The sequence below is a fragment of the Lactuca virosa genome, chromosome 5, assembly GCF_052849685.1.
Source record: "Lactuca virosa cultivar CGN04683 chromosome 5, Lactuca_virosa_CGN04683_v6, whole genome shotgun sequence".
NCBI lineage: Eukaryota > Viridiplantae > Streptophyta > Magnoliopsida > Asterales > Asteraceae > Lactuca > Lactuca virosa.
The window spans coordinates 106,553,475-106,579,078 of NC_136430.1; the positions used below are offsets into that span (position 1 = coordinate 106,553,475).

At 37.5% G+C, this 25,604-nt stretch overlaps 1 protein-coding gene across 1 annotated transcript; it reads right to left on the bottom strand.

Annotated features, from left to right (window-relative positions):
• Window positions 1-324: 324 nt before the first annotated feature.
• On the bottom strand, window positions 325-1,378 carry LOC145111587 (uncharacterized). Its single transcript, XM_079047856.1, has 2 exons — window positions 1,168-1,378; window positions 325-1,052 (listed from the first exon to the last, which is right to left on the bottom strand). The coding sequence occupies exons 1-2, from the start codon at window positions 1,376-1,378 to the stop codon at window positions 325-327; spliced, it is 939 nt and encodes a 312-aa protein (XP_078903982.1).
• Window positions 1,379-25,604: the final 24,226 nt, after the last annotated feature.

Genomic DNA, 25,604 nt, shown 5'->3' on the forward strand with positions numbered 1-25,604 from the left:
TCCATCCACATGCTTGATAAATAGTGTCTGATCAATCGTGCCTCTGGTATAACCATGCTCGAGCAACTGATCTGTTAGGGTAGCATACCAGGCCCGAGGAGCCTGATGTAACCCATATAGAGCCTTGTCTAATTTGTAGACATGATTCGGAAACATTGAGTTGACGAAAACGGGAGGTTGATCAACGTAAATCTCTTCTTTCACGGCTCCATACAGAAAAGCAGTATTGACGTCCATCTGATACACAGTGAACCCCATGTAGGATGCATATGCCAGGAAGATACGGATAGCTTCAAGACGTGCTACAGGAGCATACACCGTAGTTTAGTCAAGTCCTTCAGTTTGTCGAAACCCACCAACGACCAACCGCACTTTGTTTCGCACAATCACCCCACAATCATCCTCTTTGTTGTGAAACACCAAGCGGGTATCCAGTGACTTCTTTCTTTTGGGCAGCTCAACCAGCTTCCAAATCCCCAATTTCTCGAATTGATTCAGCTCTTCATGCATTGCATCAACCCAACTAGGCTCATTCAGCGCCATTTCTACATTCTTTGGCTCTATCTGAGATATGAAGCAAGAGTAGAGACATGTATTTACGTCACCACTCTGACTTCTCGTTTGAACTCCGTCGCCTAGTTGACTAATGACATTCCTTATAGGATGATCGCGTTGCAGTCGGGTAGGAATTTTGTGGCTGATATCATTGGGTGTGACAGGAAGGTTATTGATGTTGATAAATCTGTCATCTGTTGATGCATCCGCCTCAGACGATCTTGAACCGTGAAAGGTGGTTGCCACGTACTCATTTGCAATCAGCTCGGAAAAAAGAAGTTCCATGAAAGTTTGAGTTGTAGCGAAAGTATCTCTGGTCATGAATTCTCTTTCAGCAGGAGTGAGTGGAGTGGTTTCAGCATCAAGATTAGTTCTTTGAGTAGGAGAATCTGAAGAAGTACTTGGAGCAGAGTCATCCACCCTAGGAGTCATAGGAGGCACCAGAGGTGGTCTGTACACAACATCTTCCTCTTCATCTTCAATAATAACCTTTAAACCTGAGCAAGAACCTCACATCAACTGTAAACACATTAAATGATTTGGACAAAGAAGCATAGTCAGATAACCAGTCAGGTCCGACTCTGGCATCTGTCTCATTCTCCTCCAGCCAACGAATATCAAAAGATTCCACGATCTGCTTTGTCTTCTTGTTGTAAACACGGTAAGCTGTACGCAATGCATATCCCACAAAGTAACATTCATCGGATTTAGAGATGAATTTAGGGTTGGATTCAAGGTGAAGAAGGGTGCAAGGACATCCAAAAATTCGGAAATGAGCAACTGATGGCTTGTGATTGTACAGAATTTCATATGGAGTCTTCATCTGAGCTTTGTTGATCATCACACGATTCTAAACGTAGCAGGCAGTGTTATTCGCCTCTGCCCAAAAGAAGACCGGTTGTTTAGAATCACACAGCATCGTCCATTAATGTTCGGTTCCGCCGTTCCGCAACACCATTTTGTTGAGGTGTCCGAACGGCACTATACTGACGCACTATCCCTTTTTCTGCACAAAAATGATCCATAACAGTGTTCTTGAATTCTGTACCGTTATCCATTCTGAGCACTTTCACCTTCTCATTAGTTTGATTCTCAATCATCATCACGAACTTCTTGATCAAGTCTGAGATCCCACTATTGTTGGATAAGAAGAAGACCCATGTGAAACGCGAGTAGTCATCTATCACAACCAAGCAGTAAGAGTTTTTGTTGATGCTGAGGACATTGATAGGACCAAACAAATCCATGTGCAATAATTGGAGAACCTTGCTGATTGAATTAACCGCCTTTGTCAAATAGGGCTTTCTATGATGTTTTCCTTGTGCACACGCTATGCATTTTTCAAAAGTGATAAAGTCTTTAACTGGAAGGCCACGCACGATCTCGTTCTTTGCAAGACGATTCAGGTTCTTGGCATTTGCATGCCCGCGAAGATGATGCCAAAGCATGGCATTGTGTTTGGACACTTTAGAAAAGAGACACATGATTTGCTCCGGGATATCATGATTCATGTCTATGATGTAAGCATTTCCATCCCGCTTTGACTTCATCAAGATCCAATCTTCAGGGATTATAATACCAGGCTTCAATATCAGGCACTCTTTGTCTGTGAAGTGTGTTGAATAGCCTTTGTCGTATATCTGAGAGACACTCAATAAGCTATTCCTGCACAATGCGGCATACCAGGGTCTGGCGACATTCCTCCACAGCTGTTCCTGCACAATGCGCGGGATTAATGAGATTTTGGAACCCAGGTCATAACAACACTGGGTTTTCCCTTGTTAACATCATATTTTCCTTTTTCAATTTTTGAATTTGTTTCATTACCAGATGCACTTTCAGAAGATTGAGATGATTGGACATTTAGATTCTTGGGTACCCATTGGTAGTTAGGTTTAGAAAGTTTACAGGTAATTTTGAAACGTTTTTCTCTGAATTTGATCGTTTGGGTTTCCGTCTAAAATTAGCCGAAGACCCAAACGAAGCCTTTGACGAACCCGATCTTGGCTTAGCCATGTTCGGATTCGTAAAAGTTCCTGTTTTATTTTCATTGAAAACTTGTTTATTCTTTTTAAGATCAGCCCGTTTTCTTTCTTTGTTTACAATCCAATCATCATCACGAGGACGAGATCTCGAGGATTTTCTAATGAGAGACCTTCCTCGAGATTCATTCTCGCTTCTGTGTGCATAGAAAGGTACAAATGCCCGGTTTAGACAATTGCGAGCAATATGACCAGCAGTACCACAGTTAAAACATGTCAGCTTCTTAGTATAAAAACTTGTACCGCCTTTTTATGGTTTATTTTCTTTATTGACACCCTTACTATTCCCACAAATACATGTGCAAGAATCAGGTTGTGTGACTGGTGAGGGTGGACTGGATGTGCTCGTAACAGGAACATTGCAATTATTAAATAGATTATCAAACATATCAAAAAAAATTGAGTCATCAGACTTTGACACAAAATCATGACAAGAAAAAACATTGGTTTTCAAGTCAGAAACAAAAGTAACATTGTTTGAAACAAAAACATCAAATTCTGATACAATTTTAATATCAGACACACTCTCTTCTGAAGCCTTTTTACCTTGACTAAAATGAAAATCTGCATAGGAAGTAGAAATGTTAGTATCCTTTTCCCTAATACTACTCTCCGTCACTGGTACAACAGGTTTTCCATACACAAGATACGGTTCTATGTCAATTTCTTCCTGGGTCATAGGGATAACAGTGGAATTGTGATTGAATGGGGGAGGAACTTTATCATACCCTAAACCCTTTTGCTGGTTATTTTTAAATTTCAAATTATTTTTCATCATTGACGCAACTACTGTTGGGTTTTGAGCATTCTAATACTCCTAAGTGTACATGCAACCCTAAATACCTTGGATCTATGTTTTCTCTATTATACATGCAAATATGAATATTCCAAGGTATTACCCTATCTAGCATACAATCTATGATACTTGGGTAATAAAAACAAGTTTGAAGACATAACTTTTTATCTCGCTTGATTCCTTGATGATTAAGATCCGAGTGCCCCAAGTGTGACACCTCAAATGGTTCACACAACATCAAATACACTTACAATAACTTATAGAGAAATGAACCACTTCATGAAATCGGCTAGCCCTCACCATACACACATAGTTCTCTCATGGTGGCCGATTTTGAAAAGAATAAGATGCTTATATAGTTTGTCACAATTAGGGTTACACCATGTAAATCCTAATTGTCATGGCCTTTCATTTCCATGATCCATGGGTACAAAAACACCATGGAGCATCCATGGAGCATCCTATGGGTTTTAACCCAACTTGATAATCCATGGAGCATTAGCCCACTATACAAGTATGGATGATTTACACAATCAACCCATATATTTAATTAGTCTCCTTTTGATCACTTAATTAATTCCAAATTAATTCTTGATCAATACTAATTAAATAATCTTATTAATATATTAGAACTTATAATATATTAGTAAACGTTAAGTGTTATTTCTCTCATTTTAGTCTATCCAAATGCATGATGCCATGCAACCCAAATGGACCATGCCAAGTCGGGTCAAGTACATACCAAATATAGTTATAGACTTACAAACTAATCCAACAGTCTCCCATTTGGATAAGTCTAAAACTATTATTGAGTATGACTTCAAAAACCGACTGGCAATTGTAGCTCTTTAAGCCGTTGTCGAACTCTGACGTTGTAACTGAACTCTGATCTCGTCAATGACTTGTCCATTAGATAAGGGATCATATATTCCTCCATTCTAGATATCATATGGACTGAGACATGGATTATCAATCATTCTCTTAGTCCATTTGTTGTTTCCCGATTTCCGATTTATGACGACTGACTGATTGAACAAATCAAACCAGTCCTGGCTTGGCCAAGTACTTACATGTGTCATCATTAAATCATCGAGGGGCCCACAGATATCGCTTTTATCCCGAAGGTAAAAGGAATGGATAAACATCGACTCATATGGCTTGTTCTACTACTTGTTGAATCATACACAAAGGCACGTTTTATAACATCGAGTTACCAATGCGTTTTCGTGCAATCAATGTACAACCAACTCATAGTAATAAATCATATCTCTAGGGTTAAAGAATATAAGATATTATCGTCTCATGATGAATCGTGATAAAATCCATGAAGTGATTCAAATGAGCGTGGGTTGAATCCAATACTCAGAACTTATGAGCACTCATGAGTGTTGTAGCAACTCTTGCTATGTCCAACATCTTAGACATCTACAAGCCAACTCATGACAGTCTTGATTCAAATCTACTTCCAACATATGACCGAATGTAGATTGTTTGAATAACTTAGTCATTCGGGAAGAATGACCTAGTTTATTCTGGAAGTCAAAACATGCAAAATGAAACACAAGAATAATTGAATCCAATATGGTATCAAAACCTATGAATATAAATAGAACACTTTTTATTTATCACCATACTAATTACTCATTATTCATTGTTTTGGTTTTATCAACTTTATACTTGAATTAAAAAAACCTAGTTGTCCCATGCTCGAAGCATGTACACTATGTTTTTCTAAACAATAGCTTTGCCATACACCAAGTATGCACTCTATGTTTGTCTATGATCCTTACTTTGTGAAATAAACCAATTGAACATAATTTCAATGATTCTAATTTCACACTCCCAAATCCTTATCATAAATGTAAGAATTCCAAATTTTTATCATTTATCGAAATCTGTTAGATTTTAAACTTAAATGCACTACCCTCTTGTAATGAATGTGTACAAAGTCACAAAGACTTGTCAACAATCATTACACGGTATTCCAATGAAGATCTACTCCATGGAAACAAAGTCTCATATCAAAGTACATTGCTTTGAACATGCTTCTTGCATTAAGTTTTTCTAATCTTACACAGATTGCTTCCATCTATGGAGACAACTCCATATTCCCATTTTGACTATCACTCCTGAACAAGAGTTGCCTCTTTTCAGAATATGTCAATATGGTCCTTCAAAAATTAACACTATACTTCCAACTGTCCCTGAGCAACCAATCTTTGGTAAATCTTAGATTGTCCTCGATAATTGCTTAATCATTTTAGTCATATCCAGTTCTAGACTTTTCCCTTCTTAATGCCCTGAGCATTTGGAAAAATTTAGAAAGGATGAATATTATAGCACATGCAATCGATCCTATATCCGAAGCATATGGGACACGATTCATGATGTCTCACATAAAGACATGATACTAGACCAGTCTTTTGTTATAATATTTCTATTTCTATTTGCCAAGTTCTCATACTTCAGATTATGAAAAGGGATGCCGTAATCATAATCGAATTTTAGAACGCAAATAATGGACCCATATATAGAATTTCTTTATATTGAGCCAATCCAACATAAAATTCATATATATATCCTTGACTAAAGATGATTAAAACCTCAATCTAAGATTTTAGAATTGAAATGAAGTATAATTTCCTCTCCCTTAATTATAGCAAAACAACTTTTCCTAATTGAAACCTTTTGTTTTCTATAATTAACATTGCTAACTTGCAATACTTATTATAGTTATCATGCTCCCACTAACATGATGATTATTAGCATAACACTTATGCTCCCACTAGCTTTGACATGTACTCAGAAATCAGCTGGACTTCTAGAAATCAATACTTTATTGCCTTTCTTACCAAAGTTCAAATTTCGGATACAAGATGCTTTGATAAAACTTTATCAAAATCATCCACCTTTCCTTAGATAGCACACATGTGTGTCTAAACAATTTCATAACTATGAAAAGGGACGTCGTAATCATAGTCTTAATTGTTTAGACCTTTTCCATTCCTCACAAGTCCATGTTAGTGTGCCGGTTAACCACACACGCTCCACTAACGACTTTGAGAATGAAAATATCACAATTGCTATCTACTTAAAATCTACTTAGTGAAAGCATTTCCTCACCATCATTTTCAAGAATCGGAGAGAAACCTTATGACACTTAGATTTTATGGTGTATGTGTTCCTATCCATGTGAATTTGTCAAAACCATAATCTCAAGACAAGGTTAGTGACAAATCCAAACTCATATGGACTGAACTTGTGTAGTCTTAACTTCTTGCCACCTGGCAGCAGAAGGGCCTGCCATTGCTTCCAAGTTGTTATGCAACCATTTGAGAACTCTCAGAACTCATACGCAAAGCCAACTTTAACTGGAATGGGCACAGAAATAGGATATGTCAACACGATAGATAATAAAAACTCAAGTCGTGTGCTAGTGATAAACTACAGGTTTTTATTCATGATTAGATCTTGAAACTCTTTCAGAATCTTTTAGACTCCCACTGTCCTCTTGACATATAAGACTGAATTGCCAAACATTCAAGAGATAGTGCGGATTCTTTATCAAGACAAACACTTCACACAATTGGCCTTAGTTGGTCTTCATTTTATCCAAAACATCACAACTTACCAATTTCAAATGTACAAGAGTAGAAAAACATTTTACTCTTATATTTGACAAGTGTTATAAACCTTCTTTACAATGTGTCACTCAAATTACAATCTTGGAGTACGACTCTAAGAATTGTTTTGGAACGAAGTATGACTCGTCTTCTTGATTTAACCATTTCAACAATTCATGACTCCTCTTCTTAGCCATAAGAATGCACTAAGATGTCCTTAGAGGATGAATTGTGCTATGGTCTCATAATCACTAAGATAATCATAAAACAAGATACTAAAGTACTCTCCCATCTTTTCATATTTGAGAAACATTTATCTTTCTGCCTAATTTGATTCTTCTTATTCGTTCTGCGTTACATTGAAACTTTTCCAATGTTCCAGAATTACACTTAAACTTGTAAGCATAACCATATTACTAAACTTTAGTAAATCAAGACGAATAGTCTTTGTGGTGGACTTGACCAGTGCTCAAGAATGTGTACTCGTCCCCTTAGTCCTTCACTTGACTCACATATACACGTGAACAAGGAATTAGTCTTAATTTTCCAAAGATGAAAAAATTCTCATTTATCATACAATACAAGTTGCATGATTCCAAGTTTCTATCCAACTGAAACTTGGGTGATGAAAATATTTCCTTATTTGGTAAATTATGATACTACCACGAATGAAAGAATCAAATCCATTTTCCAACATCGCTATCAATGGAATCATATAAACAACAAATTTTCAACAAATGCCACAGTAAGGATATTTATAATAAATAAAACTAAAACCTTTTCTTTTATTTTAAAACTTTGCGGAAAAACTTATGCTAACAATGCAAATGTATATGAAAACTTGTTGTCATCTATTCCTAAGCAATCTGTCATAACTCTTAAGCAACGACTCAAAATTCTGATCACCGAACCATGCGATCGAAATCCATCTTCACGATCAGAATCAACATATTCTTCCTTTAAGCTTCCTCTTTTCTTTGATTCTTAAAACATCAACTTGTGTCCTAGTTACATCATGTAATAAGAATCTCCAAAGAGGAACTTAATAGAGTTAGATAGTGGACTTACCTGAAGTAGAGTCAAACTTTTTGACTTAACCAACCTTAGGATCTTTCAGGTAAATAGGGCAGCTTCGCATCCGATGCCCCTTCCTTTGGCAACATGAAACATATGAAACCTTTGGGAATGGTATACGAGACAATCTCAGACTTAGCCTTTCTCCTTACCATTTGGTCGACCGAGTTGACTATGGCCGATCCCTTTCCATTGGGAAGAGAAAGCTTTTCTGGATTTGCAATGTTCCATTGTCAATGTCCATGGAAGTTTGGGAGGTCGATATTCTAACCAAATTTTCTTTACCGGTACTCCAAATCATTTCTGATTCAGCAGCACCAAGCAAATAGGTAAGATCATTAATGGTCAAGTCATGGTCTCACATATAGTAGTTCTAAAGGAACTCACTATGTTACTTAGAAAGTGATTGAAAAACAACCAACTTCCTCAAGACCTTGACACCCAACTCTCCCGGCTTGTCAATATGTGTCTTTATCTCCAAGATGTGAGAACACATAGACTTTGCTTGCCAATAGGGCTTGAGTGACTTTGAAATATTCAAGAACTTTAAACTTGTGGGTTAGGGAGAATAATTGAAGGAGGTGGAGAAAGCTTGTTCAAGAGATTTGGGAAGATCATAGTTGTCTGAACAAGACATCTACCACGGGAGATATTCAAGTAAGTTGATTTTAAGTCCTTAATATAACACCCAATATGAAATATTAAGGCTAGGACCCAACACAATATTTTATAACTTGGAAGAGGGATGTCGTAATCCAAACTATAAAATATCTTAAGGTAGGCGAATGACGATTCACCAATTTCCACCATAAAAAACGAAATATTTTATTAGGTTTTATTTGGATTTTAAACTCCTAGATCTTTTGAGATTCATTGAACTTTTCAAAGGCATGTTTCAATCTCGATTGTGCCCTCTCAAATTTTGTGACTGGGATGCCGAGGATCACAAAACAAGGTGTGAATAACCATGCAAATTGACTTGGTACCCTTAATATTTATCACCTAATAGATGTGCCGGTTACCCACACGCGCTCCACCGATCTATGATAAACATTAAGTCACCCTTTGTCACTCTTATTAGTCCATGTTAGTGTGCCGGTTACCCACACATGCTCCACCAACGACTTGGTAAGGTACAAAGTGTAATTTCATGGGTTAGCACCAAATTCACATTTTCCTAAGTAACTAAGATTGAGAATTTATAAGTGTTTAGTTAGTATTTATCATTAATACTTTTAATGAAGGGAGAATTCTAGTCCTTGTCCTACCCGTTAGGCTAACGACCCTCCACCAGTCAAGGAAGCGGTGGGTGAGAGTGGACACCCATTAAACTGCCATTTTATAGGCAGTAACCTTATACCCTCCTTATAGACCGGCTTCGTGAATGAGGCCTACTAACGGTAAGACTGACTTTTTACTTACATATATAATATATTAAACAATTAATATTATAATAGTATAAGGGTGTATTTTAGACATTTAAAATACTTGGTGGTTTAATCTACTAATTAAACTAGACTTTTAATTTAACTAAACTCAAACCATATATTTATGGATTTAAAAATACTCTTTTAATTAAACGCTTTAATTAAATACTAATAAAGTCCATAAGAGTTAATTTGAACTATTCAACAAAACATCATAATTCCAATTATTAAATTCAAATTAAAACCATTTAATTAATGGTTTAAGTTATGAACCCAAGAGTTTTAGAATTCAATTTTTTTCTCATAAAAAACTTTTTTCAAATTCCAAAACTTGAGGGCAAGTTTTGTAACTCTTGAAAAATTTTGGATTCCATAACTTATGGAGTTAAATTCTTGTTTTATGATGAAACTTTTCATGTTCCATAACTTAAGAACAAGTTATGGAATTCTTTAAAACATTAACACCAAGTTTTGTAACGCCATATAAACTTTGAATCAATTTTTTTTAAAAACTTTCATATCCATAACTTATGGAGGTTTCAAAAAAAAAAAAAAACTCTTTAGATCAAACTTTTAAAACTAATAAAATAATCATATCATTTTATATTTTACTAAATTTGACCTAATTCAACTCATAAAACAAATTATTCAAATTTTACTAATAATTAGTTTTTCACAAAAACAAGTAATTATCTTAAAATTTGACAAACTTCATGTTTTTTTCCTTTTTTTTTCTACTTTGAAAATCAAACATTGGCATGAATATAATACAAAACAACCCATGGCTCTGATACCACTGTTAGGTTTTGAGCATTCTAACACTCCTAAGTGTACATGGAACCCTAAATACCTTGGATCTATGTTTTCTCTATTATTCATGCAAATATGAATATTCCAAGGTATTACCCTATCTAGCATACAATCTATGATACTTGGGTAATAAAAACAAGTTTGAAGACATACCTTTTTATGTAGCTTGATTCCTTGATGCTTAAGAGCCGAGTGCCCCAAGTGTGACACCTCAAATGGTTCACACAACATCAAATACACTTGGAATAACTTAGAGAGAAATGAACCACTTCATGAAATCGGCTAGCCCTCACCATACACACATAGTTCTCTCATGGTGGCCGATTTTGACAAGAATAAAATGCTTATATAGTTTTTCACAATTAGGGTTACACCATGTAAACCCTAATTGTCATGGCCTTTCATTTCTATGATCCATGGGTACAAAAAATCCATGGAGCATCCTATGGGTTTTAACCCAACTTGATAATCAATGGAGCATTAGCCCACTATACAAGTATGGATTATTTACACAATCAACCCATATATTTAATTAGTCTCCTTTTGATCACTTAATTAATTCCAAATTAATTCTTGATCAATACTAATTAAATAATCTTATTAATATATTAGAACTTATAATATATTAGTAAACCTAAAGTGTTATTTCTCTCATTTTAGTCTATCTAAATGCATGATGCCATGCAACCCAAATGGACCATGCCAAGTCGGGTCAAGTACATACCAAATATAGTTATGAACTCAGACACTAATCCAACAACTACTTCACTTGACACATCAAATTTTCTGAAATTAAAATCTGTATTTTCAAACTTATTTTTCAATGTGTCAAGCTCGGAAGTCACAATGGTAAGTTGTTTCTCGATAAAATTGTAGTTCTCACACTTATTGCTATAATCTTCCTATAGTTTCCTAAAGTCCCGAGTCTTAACCTCTATTTTTTCTTTTAGAGGTCTTCGCCTTTTCTGAGGGTTTAACCTTCGTAGTTAAGGTCCTCGTTCTCTCTACACAATAATTCGATTTGTTCACGTAAAAATTTAACAGTATCAATGCAAGTTTGAGAGCAAGAAATTTGACTGACCTCATTTTTCTCAGGCTCAGGGGTAGTGGATACCATGAATGCAAACTGTAATTCCATCATCTCTGCCTCTGGATCCTCTCCAGCTTTCTCTTCAGAGATGTCACTGATCTAGGCCAAGTGAGCATTTTCAGGTCCAAAAATGTTTAGGGCCTGAATTTGATCCTCCTAGTCAAATGACTGAGCTACCACAGCTAGATTCACAGTTTCATTGTTGGTAGCAGCTCCCCTGTTGTTTCCCACTGGAACCATCATCCTTTCATTATTCACTCTTCGATCAGGTCTTGGACAGTTACGTTCAAAATGACCAGGGTCGTGACAGTTAAAGCATCGCAACTTTCCTTTGTTGAACCCTACTTTCTTCTCAGCATTCATTCCCTAATTATTTTTCCCTGTTTTCTTTGCAAATTGTTTGGCCCTAAAAACAGCCATTGCAATCTGCCAAGTGATGTCCATCTCCTCCACGTCCTCAGGGTGAATTTGATCTAAATCAGCAGAAGAAATTTGTGGTGGCAATTCACCAGCCACAAAGGCATTGTAACAGTTCACCAACCCAGAAGCTAGATCCAAGTTCTCTTAAACTTCTTTGGGAGCAGAGGTAGCAGCAGGGGCTTTTGAGGATGAGGCTGCATATGGACAAGTCACTGATGGTTGAACAACTTAAGATGGTGTTTGTGTTGGGTCTAAATTTGTTTTATACTTTGCTTTTCTAGGAAAATATATTTTTATGTAATGTTGTATGTGTTTGCGGTTTGTGTGTACGGCCCATATCTCATATATATAGGGTGAGGAGTGTGTAGAGGAGTGTATGGCCAAGGAGCTTAAGTGTGTGAAACCCAAGGTGTTCTAGAAAGAGAAACTATAGAGAAGAGCTAGTGTGTGTGAACTATGTGTATGGAGCATCACTCATATCTTTGATTACATCATAGATTCAAGTTATTCTTCTTCTTCTTCTCTTCTATTTTGATCTGGCATCATCCGTTTGATTGGGATTCCGCACCATCCAACAGATCTGATTGATACACAAGCAGAATGGGGACTCACAAGTGGTATTAGAGTTTGGATTGTATTAATAAATTTTGTCAGATCTGGAGCTTATTTGATCTTATTTTTAAAAGATTTTTGTGTTTCTTGATAGATCTCTGAAAATTAGGGGGGGGGGGTTTCTTTGCATTGCGGTTCGGTGTGCGGCTCGGTGTGCGGTCTTCGGTGTACGGCCGTACACAGGAGTCCGGCTTTGGAGTTTGCGGCCCAGCAGCTGCAGCACGTGTCCGGCCATCTTCGCACACGTGCCTCGTCCTCGCTTCGCATCACACTTCGTTCAGCACAGAAGTCCTCGCATCAGGCTTCATTAAAAAAGGGGAAGCGAAATTGATGGTGCCGAGTATCGAACCCGGGTCTCCTCCCAACTCTACCAGCGCCCCTTCCAACTCATCTAGGCTGCGCGATGATATCCTCCTTCCATTTTTAATTCTTAAGGATTCGCTTTCTCGGTTCCTCTTTCGCATTTTTGACACTTTTAACCCCAAAATCAATTTCTTTTTAATTTTAAATTCCATTTTCAACCCAAAAATTTCAGTTTTTAATTTTTGACTTTCAATTTTGACTTTTTACTTAAAATTTTGACTTTGACTTTAAAGTTTGACCTTTGACTTTAAACTTTGACTTTCTCGTTTAACCTTCATATTTAGCTTTTCGGTTTGACTTTTAAGTTTGACTTATTAAGCTTGATTTTTAAGGTTGACTTTTGAGTTTTTAGAAATGAATTCCTCAAACATTCTGGTCACTAAAGTTTCATGTTCTCAGTCTTGTGAAAATACTATTAAATTTCTTCGTGAACAAATTGAGTTACTAAAAAGGGAAAATGAGGACCTAAAATACGAAGGATATCAACTTTGGAAAGGTCAAAAACCCTTAAAAGCATAATTAGAAACCAAAACAAAAGATTTTAGAAAACTTCAAGAAGAATACAGTAATAAATGTGCAAACTATAGATTTGTGACTGAACAACTTGTTGAGTTAACTGCTGGGCTTGAAACATTGAAAAACAAATTTTAAAATGCAGATTTTAATTTTAGAAAATTTGATGTGTCGAGTGAAGTAGTTACGTCAATGATGGAAAATAGTTTGAGATTTAAAAATAACCAGCAAAAGGGTTTAGGGTTTGATAAAGTGCCTCCTCCTTTTAATCACAACTATCAGTATAACCCTTTGACAAAAGAGGAAATGGACAGAGAGCCACATCTTAAATATGGATTTGTGTCAGGAGGTAGTATTAATGTTGAAAATACTAATGTTTCTACTTCCCATGGATATCAATCTTTACGTCAATCAAAACAAACAGCTGAAGAGAGTGTGTCTGATAATAAAATTGTATCAAAGTCTGATGACTTCAATTTTTTCGATGTATTTGATGATATATTTGATAATTTTTCCGTGGTTGTGCCAGAAAGTGTTGAGCTGAACGATTCGGATGCTTCTACTTCTTGTGCAGGTAAAGTAGTAGAGGATGAGAACAAGGAGAAAACTATTGAACAAACCAATGTCTCCTTGAACTTTGAATTTGTTGCTTCGAACTCAGTTGCTTCTGATCAACCTGCTGTTGAGAAATACAGGCCACCAAAACAAGCGAAACATAGTGCTTGCTGTATGTGTGCTTGTGGGAACAATAAAAGACAAGGCAAGGATACGCCACCAGGGGCAGGAAGAAACAACTTCCCAATGAAGAAAAAGACTTGCTTTCACTGTGGAACACCTGGACACATTGCCAAAAATTGTCCAAATCGCTCATACGTTCCATACTACGCACAAGGCTGGCAGAACGCGCCAAGAGGGAGATCTTTCAAAAGAAACCCTTTGAGGTCACGTTCAGACGATGGTGACTGGAACACGCAGAAGGCCAAAAAATCAACTCCCAACAACAAGAAGTGTATGCCGGCCAAGAAATCCAATCCAGGAGATGGTCCATCGAAACCAAGATCAGTTAGGTCCAAGTCATCTCGAATATCGGCTTCAAGTTCAAAATCAAGTGTCGAGGCACCCATCTGCTCGAAAAAGAAATGGGTTAAACCTGACTACAGATGGGTTCCGAAGGTTCACTCTCCTAAATCTCCTAATGCTTCAAATATTTCTACATCTTCTGTTTGTGATAAACATGATATGTCATGGGAGAGAGTACCGTGCAAGGATGATAAAGGTCAACCCAGTTTCAAAATGGACTGGGTTCCAAAGACCAACTGATCCCGCTTTATGTCGTAGTAGCTCTGGAGTCATATCATCAGACTTCGGTTTGTTGATAGTGGCTATTCCAAGCACATGATAGGAGGCATCTCTCAACTGTACAACACTCAGAACATTGTTTGAGAGTATGTCTCCTTTGCGGGAAAGGGAAGAAAGGAGAGGATCACACATGGGTTTTGTGCTTAACGATGTGAAGAATGTTCGGATCTGTTCTGAGAATATGTGTGTTGTTCTCAGACCTTCTGGATGCAAATTCAATCGGTGACTTACGGTTTGCGCTTTCTTCTCTATACTCCTGAGTTTATCTTAAACTGATTCATTTTGAAGAGAATCTTTTATTTTCTTATAGTTTTTCGTTAGTAGGTATTATTGGGAAGTGATATGAAGTATAGTGCTAAAGGGCAATTTATGATGCGTGTAATGCACTAAAGCCTAATTGTCTAGACTCTGTATTCAATGTGCTGGTAGGCACAAAGGATTCAAAAGGACTAGACATTGATTGACCATGAAAGGACTTGACTAATATGAACTTAGATAGTTTCATTTGGACTGACCATACGACGCTCGGGTAGATTGAGCAGTGAGATAAACATGGGAACCTGCGAGATACACTAAAAGTTAATTATCTAGAACTGTGGCTCACATTTCCTTGATGTATGGACTCATGTACTTAATTTCGGTATTGATAGGGAAACTGGGGGGTTCTGATAAAGTAGGTCTGTAGGAAATTATTTTCTTGCTTTCTATCTGTCAGTCATATGTTGTTTCCTTTGCGTGATTGGAACATATCCGACCTGGATTGCAACATATGCAACTCTAATTCTACGCAACTCCTTATCTATGAAATTCTTTCTATCTGTTAGCCATATGTTGATCCTATGCGTGATCGGAAGATCCGACGTGGGACACAGCATATGCAACAGTCTATCTCTCTAAACCCTTATCTATGTTAGTCATATGTTGTTCCTTCTGTGTGATTGGAAGACATCCGACCTCAGATACAACATATGCACTTCTATATCTGACTTCTTTCTTAATGGTTGAATAGTCACCTAAAGTAAGGAGTTCTTTGGAAGTTATTGATTATCGGGGTATATCGGGAAGTGGGAAACACGTTCTAGTTCATCTAAAATTGAACCATTTAATAGGTTGTCTGTAGATCTTGCTGCTTAATTTAAGTGGACAACAATATCCTTGGTCGTCGTCAGCTAAATGTCCATTTAGGAATATATATATATATATATATATATATATATATATATATATATATCACAATGAATTGTCACTTATAATCTGTCCAAATTGTCAACATCCTTTGTGTTTAAGTGGACCACAATACCGGTGATTGACCAGATCTAGACATGCAGGCGTGTGCTGATAAACGATATTGGATTGCTTGACAACTTTGATCCCAAATATTTTTGTTTTTGTTAAATTCGTTCATAGTTTTCCTCTATGCACAAATTTAGGGGGAGAATTAAAAAAAAATCAAAAATCAAACAAAAATCAGAAAAATTAAAAATCCAAAAATAGTGTTATTTCTGTTTTATTTTTTTTCAGAAAATATGAAAAATCCAAAAATGTTTTTGTTTCTGTTTTATTTTTTCAGAAAATATGAAAAATCCAAAAATATTTTGTGCTAAGTTTTCTTTTAGTTTTGTTTTGTCTTGAAAAGTGAATTCAGATGTAGATGAGACTCATGGAGACTGAATCGAAAATTTTCGAGCCAAGACTTCATCCGTGATCATCGAATAATTCTCATTCGAAGGAGCAAGAAATGAAGATTATTCTTTCAACATTCAATCCTTCAACCCCAGAAGCAAGGTCAAGCTGTTCTTGAAGATTATGTGACAGATTGTATTGAAGCCTCCTCAATCAGTCTGCTGAAGTGATCCAGAAGTTTCGTTCTCTATTCTCTCTGAAGATTCTCAAGCTGAAAGAGCTATCTTTCAAGAATCTTATTAAGAAGCCTCCTCACCCAATGTGCGTTCAGAGTCAAATGCTGAAGCCAAGCTCCCAATGAAGATTGACAAGAAAAGCCAGCTAATTTTTAGGGGGAGCTTGCTGGGTCATTTTGAAAAGAAAGCTATAAACCAAGGGGGAGATTGTTGGGTCTAAATTTGGTTTATACTTTCCTTTTCTGGGAAAATATATTTTTATGTAATGTTGTATGTGTTTGCGGTTTGTGTGTACGGCCGTACACGGGTGTACGGTCGTACACCCGTGTAGGGCCCATATCTCATATATATAGGGTAAGGAGTGTGTAGAGGAGTGTATGGCCAAGGAGCTTAAGTGTGTGAAACCCAAGGTGTTCTAGAAAGAGAAACTAGAGAGAAGAGCTAGTTTGTGTGAACGATGTGTATGGAGCATCACTCATATCTTTGAATACATCATAGATTCAAGTTATTCTTCTTCTTATTCTCTGCTATTTTGATCTGGCATCATCCGTTTGATTGGGATTCCGCACCATCAAACGGATCTGATTGATACACAACCAGATTGGGGACTTACAGTTTGTGGAACAACAAAGGCTTGATTTTGTGGAACAGGTGCAATGAAAGATGAGAAAGCATTGTTGTAGGAGATCCCAAGATTTACAGTAGAATAAGAACTCACATGGTTGATTTCTCTTTGTTTTTCATCAAGATCACATGCTTTGATAATTGCCATCGTTTCCGCAAGACTGAGTCTATTGAGATCTCTTGTCTCCTTGATGACTGAGACATTCATGTCCCATCATTTAAGGAGAGAGTTAAGTAGCTTCTTGTTGATTCCTGATCTTGGCACTGAGATACCGACTGTTCTCATTTCAGTGGTGAGAGTAGTAAATCACTGTGGTTGAGCCTCCAGCGATTCTCCAAGAATGTTATTTAACATGTTGAACTTCTGTCAGAGCATGTCTTGACGGCTTTGCTTCATATCTTCATTTCCCTCATACGCTTCAATTAATGCTTCCCACAGAGCTTTGGCTGAGTCATACTCCCTGAATCCTTGTGCAATTTCCGAAGATAAGGCCATTGGAAGTGTTGCGAGAGCCTTTTCTTGTTCTTTAATTTTCTCGAAATCCGCATCTGTGTAATTTGCAAAATCTTTGTCGATAATGGTTCCATTTTCAAGAGTGGTAGTGATTCTAATTGGACCCTTTAGAATACCGCGCCAAGTTTTGAAGTCCTTCATCTTGATGTACTTTTCCATTCGGTATTTCTGTTCTGGGAAACCTTCAGCTGACAGCAAGCGTGGGATTCTGGTAATGGTACCCATAATCGAGTCCAATTCCCGATGAGCTGTTAAAGTTTGTGATTCCATTTTTTTAATTTTCTGTGATTTCTTAATTGATTGAATATAAAGGGTTGTAAGGAAGAGAAACCGTAAACGATGAGGTATTATAATCAAGAGAGTTCAGGGCCGTACAGAGAGGTATTATAATCAAGAGAGTTCACGGTCGTATAGAGTTCACAGCCGTACAAAGAAAATGGTTTCACGGTCACTTCACAGTTCACGGTCAATTAACAGTTCACGGTCAACGAGTGATTCACGATCCAATGAAAGGTTAACGGTCAATAAATGGTTCACTGCCAATGAATGATTCACAGTCAAATAAGATGATCACGATCAATGTATATGAATGGTTCATGACCGTACCCAGAGTTCACGACCGTAAACAATTCTACAGGTGAAATCGTAAACACCCAAAAAGAGATGAAAACAAATGATTTTGATTCCTTTGGCCTTGAACTTCACGATCAAATGCAGAAGCCCAGCAATCCAAGCTTGAACAATCACAAATTTCAAGATTACTCCAGCCGTAAACACCACTTGAACAAGTTTGACACTGAATTGGCTCTGATACTAATTGTAAGTCTACAATTCGGATCCAACCAGTGATCAAACAAACAATCAAGGAGTAATCTAATAAGAATAAGAAGGAGTAGAAGCAAAGAACGATCCAACAATGCACACGTCTATTAGGCCGCAAACGTCAGGTACACTTGGATACACACACACACACACGACTACTGTTCATCTGACACAACTGATACTATATGTAAGGGGCAACCAACCATGAACCCGTTCACGACCGTACACACGTTCACGGCCGTGAACCCTACTCGGCCTTAAACACAACCGCAAACATACATAACATGACCAAAACCCTATCAAGACCTATATAGATAGATGCCTAGCCCAAACCAACAAAATGTGACCTAACATTTACCCAGCGCACATGGAAGAACCATTGGGGAATGAACATGGAGAAGAAGGTGGGGTTCAACAAGACCAAGCTCTGGTGCCTCAATTGTCACGAGCCATGTCATTTTGCTCGTGAATGCACCAAGCCAGATACCAGGAACAATCCCGATAGGACGCTGCTTCCAACAATGAAATAGCTAACCTGGTGATGGTGGCACAAAGTTTTGACCGAAAAGATGAAATGCAAGCGCTGAATCTGACAAGACATGAAACTAAAAACATGGCACAAATCAGTGAAAGTTCAAAGGTAGAGGAAGCTGGAGAAGATATAATGGAACTGCAATTCGCCTTCTGGTCTCTACCACACCGGCCACAAAAGAGGTTATTGAAACTTTCTATACTCAATTCTGTAATGATAAAATTAAGCATTATCGCGATCAACATGAGTTATTAATTAGGGAAATTGAGGACCTTAAATATGAAGGATATACTCTCAAAAAGGCCCAAAAACCCTTAAAAGAAAAATTAGAGGCCCGAACAAAAGATTTAAAAAGAATTAGGGAAGAATACAACACTAAATGTGAACACTATGACTATGGTCAAGTAAAGATTGCAAGTATAACTACCGAGCTTGACACATTGAAAATTACACTTGAAAATGCAGATTTTAATTTAAAAAAACTTGATTTGTCAAGTAAGAAAGTTGATATATTGATTGAAAAGCATCTTAGATGGAAAGAGAAAAAAAATGTAGGTCTAGGGTATGATAGTGTTCCTCCTTCTTTCAATGATAACTACACTTTTACTCCTCTGACTGAGGAACAAATGGAAAGGGAAGCACACATGCAGTATGGCAAACCTACTGTACTTGAGACAGTAAATAATGATAGGGTGAACGATACTAACGTTTCTACCTCATATGCAGATGAATCCCTAGTGCAAGACGGGAAAGAGGATGGAGAAATTGTTTCTGTTTTAAAAAATGACACTGCTTTTAAAAAGGATATTTTGAAAACTGATACAACTATTTTCATTGATTATGTTGATTGGTCAAACAATGTCTCTTTGAAAACTGATACTTCTTTTGTTTCTAATGTGTGTGATGATGTGGTTGTTAATTCCAATATTAATGGACCTGCTATTAGTAAATATAGTCCACCAAAACAAGTCAAACAGACTGCCAACCGTAAGTGTCTTTTGTGGACACAATCTGGACACGCAACCAGGGACAAGCGGTAACAACCCTTATGTGAAGAAACAAACTTGTTTCCACTATGGAACACCAGGACACATTGCCAGAAACTAACCAAATCGTGCATATGTTCCCTACTATGAACAAGGTAGGCAGAACCTATCACGAGGAAGATCTCTCAAAAGAAATTCCTCGAGGTCACGTTCCAGTGATGGTGATTGGAATGAAAATAAGGACATAAATCCACTTTTGACTTTATCCTCCACCAAATCTTCTGATCTCATGTTCTCAATGATGTTAAGCAGCTCCTGATCGCAGCAATCATGCCTTCGAAGGTACGTTTTTTTCATTCGGGGAATCAGATTGTCAAAGAAAATAAAGACAAAAAGATTTTGAAACAAAATTCTAGAGATAATTTCATGAAACCGAAATAGGTCAAACGATTATCGGTGTCCCCAAAGTCATCTCATGGGTCATCATCTAACCAAGGATGGATACCCAAAAGATCGAATTCAATGGACAAAAACTCTTCAAAATAAAAAGTCAAAGCCACTGTCTGTGTCAGTAATAAAATTCTTAAACCTAATTATATATGGGTGCCCAAAAGTCCTGCGGCCCAATCACCTCACCGTCCTTTAAATTCTTCAAGTACATTATTTTATTCAAAGGATATGGTATGGAAAGAAGTTTCATGTATATATGGAAATGGTCAACCCAGTGTCTCTGTGGACTGGGTTCCCAAATCTAACTAATGCCGCACATTGTGCAGGAACAGCTATGGAGGAATATCATCAGAACTTGGTATGTTGATAGTGGCTGTTCCAGGCACATGACAGGAGACATCTCTCAACTGCATGACATTCATAACTTTAATGGAGGGTATGTTTCCTTTGTAGGAGGAGAAGGAGGAAAAACCACTCAGAAGGGTATGGTTACTAACAGAGTTTTGAGCTTTGAGAATGTTAATTACGCTCCAGAGTTGAAACACAGTTTGTTGAGCGTCTCTTAGATCCGTGACAAAGGTTTTTCAACTCATTTCACAAACAAGGAGTGTTTAATTTTGAATCCTGGTATCATCATACCAGAGGATTGGATTTTGGTGAGATCTGAGCGTGAAGGGAATGCATACATCATCGACATGAATCACAACGTTCTCGAGAAAGTAACATGTCTATTTACAAAGGTCTCAGAACACAATGCTATGCTCTGGCATCGTTGTCTCGGTCATGTAAACGCAAAGAACCTCAATCGTCTTGCTAAGAATAACATTGTCCGTGATCTTCCAATAAAGGACTTCACCACTTTTGAGAAATGTGTGGCCTGTGCTCAAGGAAAACATCATCGCAAGCCACACAAGCCCAAACTGGTCAACACAATCAACACTATTCTACAGCTGCTACATGTGGATTTATTTAGTCTCGTGAATGTTCTGAGCATCAATAGGAACTCTTATTTCTTGGTTATAATCGATGATTACTCACGTTTTACCTAGGTATTCTTCTTGTCTAATAAGAGGGAAACTACTGAACTTATCAAAAGGTTTATTGTGCTCATTAAAAATCAGACCAACGAGAAGGTGAAGGGGATTCAAAGTGATAATGGCATAGAATTCAAGAATGTTGTCTTGGATCATTTTTGTGCCGAAAAGGGTATACTGCATCAGTACGGTGCTGCTAGGACTCCTCAACAAAATGGTGTAGCGGAGCGGCGAAATCGCACTCTGATTGATGCAGCAAGGACCATGCTTTGTGACTCTAAATTACCGGTCTTTTTCTGGGCTGAAGCCATTAACACAGCGTGTTATGTTCAAAACTGTGTTCTGATCAACAAACAGCAGATGAAGACCCCATATGAAATTCTTTATGGTCACAAACCAACGGTTGCTCACTTCAGGATTTTAGGATGCCCTTGCACGCTACTTAACCTGGAGGCAACTCCTAAGTTCAATTCAAAGGCTGATGACTGCTATTTCGTGGGATATGATGGACGCACTGCTTATCGAGTTTACAACAAATCCACCAAACAGATCGTGGCGTCATTCGATGTATGCTGGCTAGAAGAAAACGTGACCAACGCTCGAGTTTGACCGGACTGGTTATTTGATTACACCTCTTTGTTTAAATCATTTAATGTGTTTTCAGATGATGTTTCAGGTATATGCTCAAGTTCGAGTGCAGTTGTTGAAGATGATGACGAAGATGTTATCATTGGCTCATTCAAACCATCTGTGGTGATTCTTGAATCTTCTACGGTGGATGCAGCTACACCAAATACACCTCCTTCCTCACCAGTCCAAAAGTCTATTTCTGACACCGAAGCTACTCCCCTTACTCCCGAAGAAGCTGAGATACTCTCAAGGGAAAACGTAACTGCCACACAAAATTTCATGGAATTTCTCTTTCTAGAGTCGTTCGTAAATGAATTTGTGACCATCTGAAGGGGGCGATTCGTCAGCGGGCAGATTTGACAACATCACAAATCTTCCAGTCACAGTGAATGATATCAGCCATCCAATCCCAACCAGAGTTGAACGCGATCATCCCATGTAGAACATTATTGGTCCACTAGAAAGCAGGGTTCAGACGAGAATTCAAAGCGGAGATGTCAATGTGTGTTTTTACGCGTGCTTCATATCTCAAATTGAACCAAAGAATGTTGACATGGCTCTAAATGAACCAAGCTGGGTGGATGCAATGCATGAAGAGCTGAATCAGTCCGAGAAGTTGAAAGTGTGATAGCTAGTAGAGCTACCGAAGGCCAAGAAGTCTTTGGATACACGTTGGGTGTTCAGAAATAAGCAAGATGGTAACGGACTTATTGTGTGCAACAAAGCTCGTTTGGTCATTCGTGGATTCAGGCTGATAGAGGGTCTTGACTACACCGAAGTGTATGCTTCTATGGCGCGTTTGGAAGCGATTCGTATATTCCTAGCATACGTTTCCTACATGAGGTTTACGGTTTATCAGATGGATGTCAAGACAGCCTTTTTGTATGGAGTCGTGAATAAGGAGATTTATGTTGATCAACCACTAGGGTTTGTCAATCCAAAGTTTCCAAATCATGTCAACAAACTGGACAAGACTCTATATGGTTTGCATCAGGCTCCTAGAGCTTGATATGCTACCTTAACTGAACATCTGTTGGAGCACGAGTACACAAGGGGAACGATCGATCAGACATTATCCATCAAGAAACTGGACGCAGATTTGATTGTCGTCTAAATCTACGTAGACGACATCATTTTCAGGTCGACCAACACAGATCTATGTAAAGAGTTCGACGATGTAATGAAGAAAAGATTTGAGATGAGCTTGCTGGGTGAAATGACAATGTTTCTAGGGTTACAAGTTCGACAGGATTCGGCTGGAATTTTACTACATCAAGGAAAATATGTGGAAGATATGCTAGAAAAGTTTGATTTTAAAGATTCAAAAATTACTTCCACTCCAATGGCGGAAAGACCACTGTTGACTCCAGATCCAAATGGAGAATCTCTAAATCAAACTGAATATCGATCGATGATCGGATCTTTGATGTATCTGACTGCCAGCAGACCTGAGATCAAGTTTGCCGTCTGTCAATGCGCTCGTTATCAGGCTAATCCTAAACTTTCACATTTAATTACTGTTAAAAGGATTTTCAGGTACCTTAAAGGTAGCCCTAAATTGGGTCTTTGGTATCCTAAAATCCAGAATTTGAATTATATGCTTTTGCTGACAGCAATTATGGAGGTTGTGATTTTGACAGGAAATCTACATCGGGTGGATGTCAGTTCTTGGGGGACCGATTGGTGTCATGGCAATGCAAGAATCAGCAAATGGTGTCAACCTCGACGGCTGACGCTGAATATGTTTCCGCCTCATCCTGCTGCTCTCAGGTTATCTAGATTCAACACCAATTGCTGGATTATGGTTTGAATTTTCTTGACTCCTCCAATTTTTGTGATAATGATGCGGCCATTCAAATTGCCAAATATCCTGTTCAACATTCAAAAACCAAGCACATCGACATTAAAGTTCATTTTATCCGAGACTGTTATGAGCGTAAGCACATTCGTTTGGAACAAATTCACACCGATAACAATGTGGCGGATTTGTTCACCAAACCTTTCAATAAGGCTCGTTTCGATGTGTTTGTTAGTTTTCTGAAAATGGTTCGTTTCGAAGATTAATTTTTATTTTTTCAATTTTTTTATTTTTTGTTTGTTTAAATTTGAGCATTTATTTTATTTCATTTCTTCCCTATGCACAAATTTAGGGGGGGAAATCAAAAATACAAAAAATTATAAAATCAAAAAAATTCATAAAAATTATAAAATCAAAAATTCCAAAAATTTGTCTTCTTTCGTAAGTGTTCTTAGGAAGTGATTTGAAGTTTAGTGATAAAGGTGATCTGAAATATATGTAATGCACTGAAGCTAAATTGTTTAGACTCTGTGTTTAATGTGTTGGTAGGCACGAAGGATTCAAAATGAAAGGACTAGACATTGTTGACAATGAAAGGACTTGACAGTGTTAACTCATCTGGACTTAGATAGTTACATTTAGACTGACCATACGAAGCTTGGATAGATTGAGCAGTGAGATAAACAAGGGAGCCTACGAGATACATTAAAGTTACTTATCATCTAGAATTGTGGCTCAACACTTCTTCGATGTACGAACTTATTGTTGAACAAGGTGTGTAAGTCCATAACTATATCTGGTATGTACTTGACCCGAGAGTAGCATGGTCCATTTGGGTTGCATGGCACCAGAACAATCTGAAGGATGGACAATTGAGAAGAGGGTATTTATGATTTATTAATATATTATAAGCTCTAATATATTAATATGAAATCATATTATTTGACTAGTATTGATGAAGAATTAATTTGGAATTAATTTTGTGATCAAAAGAGGCTAATTAAATATAAGGGGTTGATTTGGTAAATCATTCATTCTTATGGTGTGGGCCAATGATCCATGATTCCTTATGCTGGGCTAAACCCATGTGATAACCCATGGATGATCCATGGAGGTTTAAACCCATGGAGCCTAAGGAATATGCAAGGTTATTCACATTAGGGTTTACATGATGTAGCTCTAGTTTTGCCACACTATATAAGAAACCCATTAGCTCCTAAAATCGGGACCCTAGTGTTCTTGGAAGAGCTATAGCCATTTTTTGAGTGCAATTATTCTCTCTCAAAGTCGTCTATTGTTGGTGGTGTTGTGTGAAGCATTTGAGGCATCACAAGAAAAGGTATGTATTCTAACCAGATTTTTGTTATACAAGTACCCATGTTTGTATGCTAGTTAGGGAAATGCTTTGGAAACTCATTTGCATGTATAATTAGAGAAAACATAGATCCAAAGAATTTAGGGTTGTATGTGCACCTTAAGGTTGTTAGGATGCTCAAAACCCTTCACTTATGTCCTTAATTCTGGTGCTGATAGGGTGACTGGGGGGTTCTGATAATGTAGGTCTGTGTGAAATTGTTTTTCTTTCTTATCCTCTCTGTCAGTCTTATGTTGCCCCCTTTGTGTGATTGGAAGAAATCCGACCTGTGACGCAACATATGCATCTCTATCTCT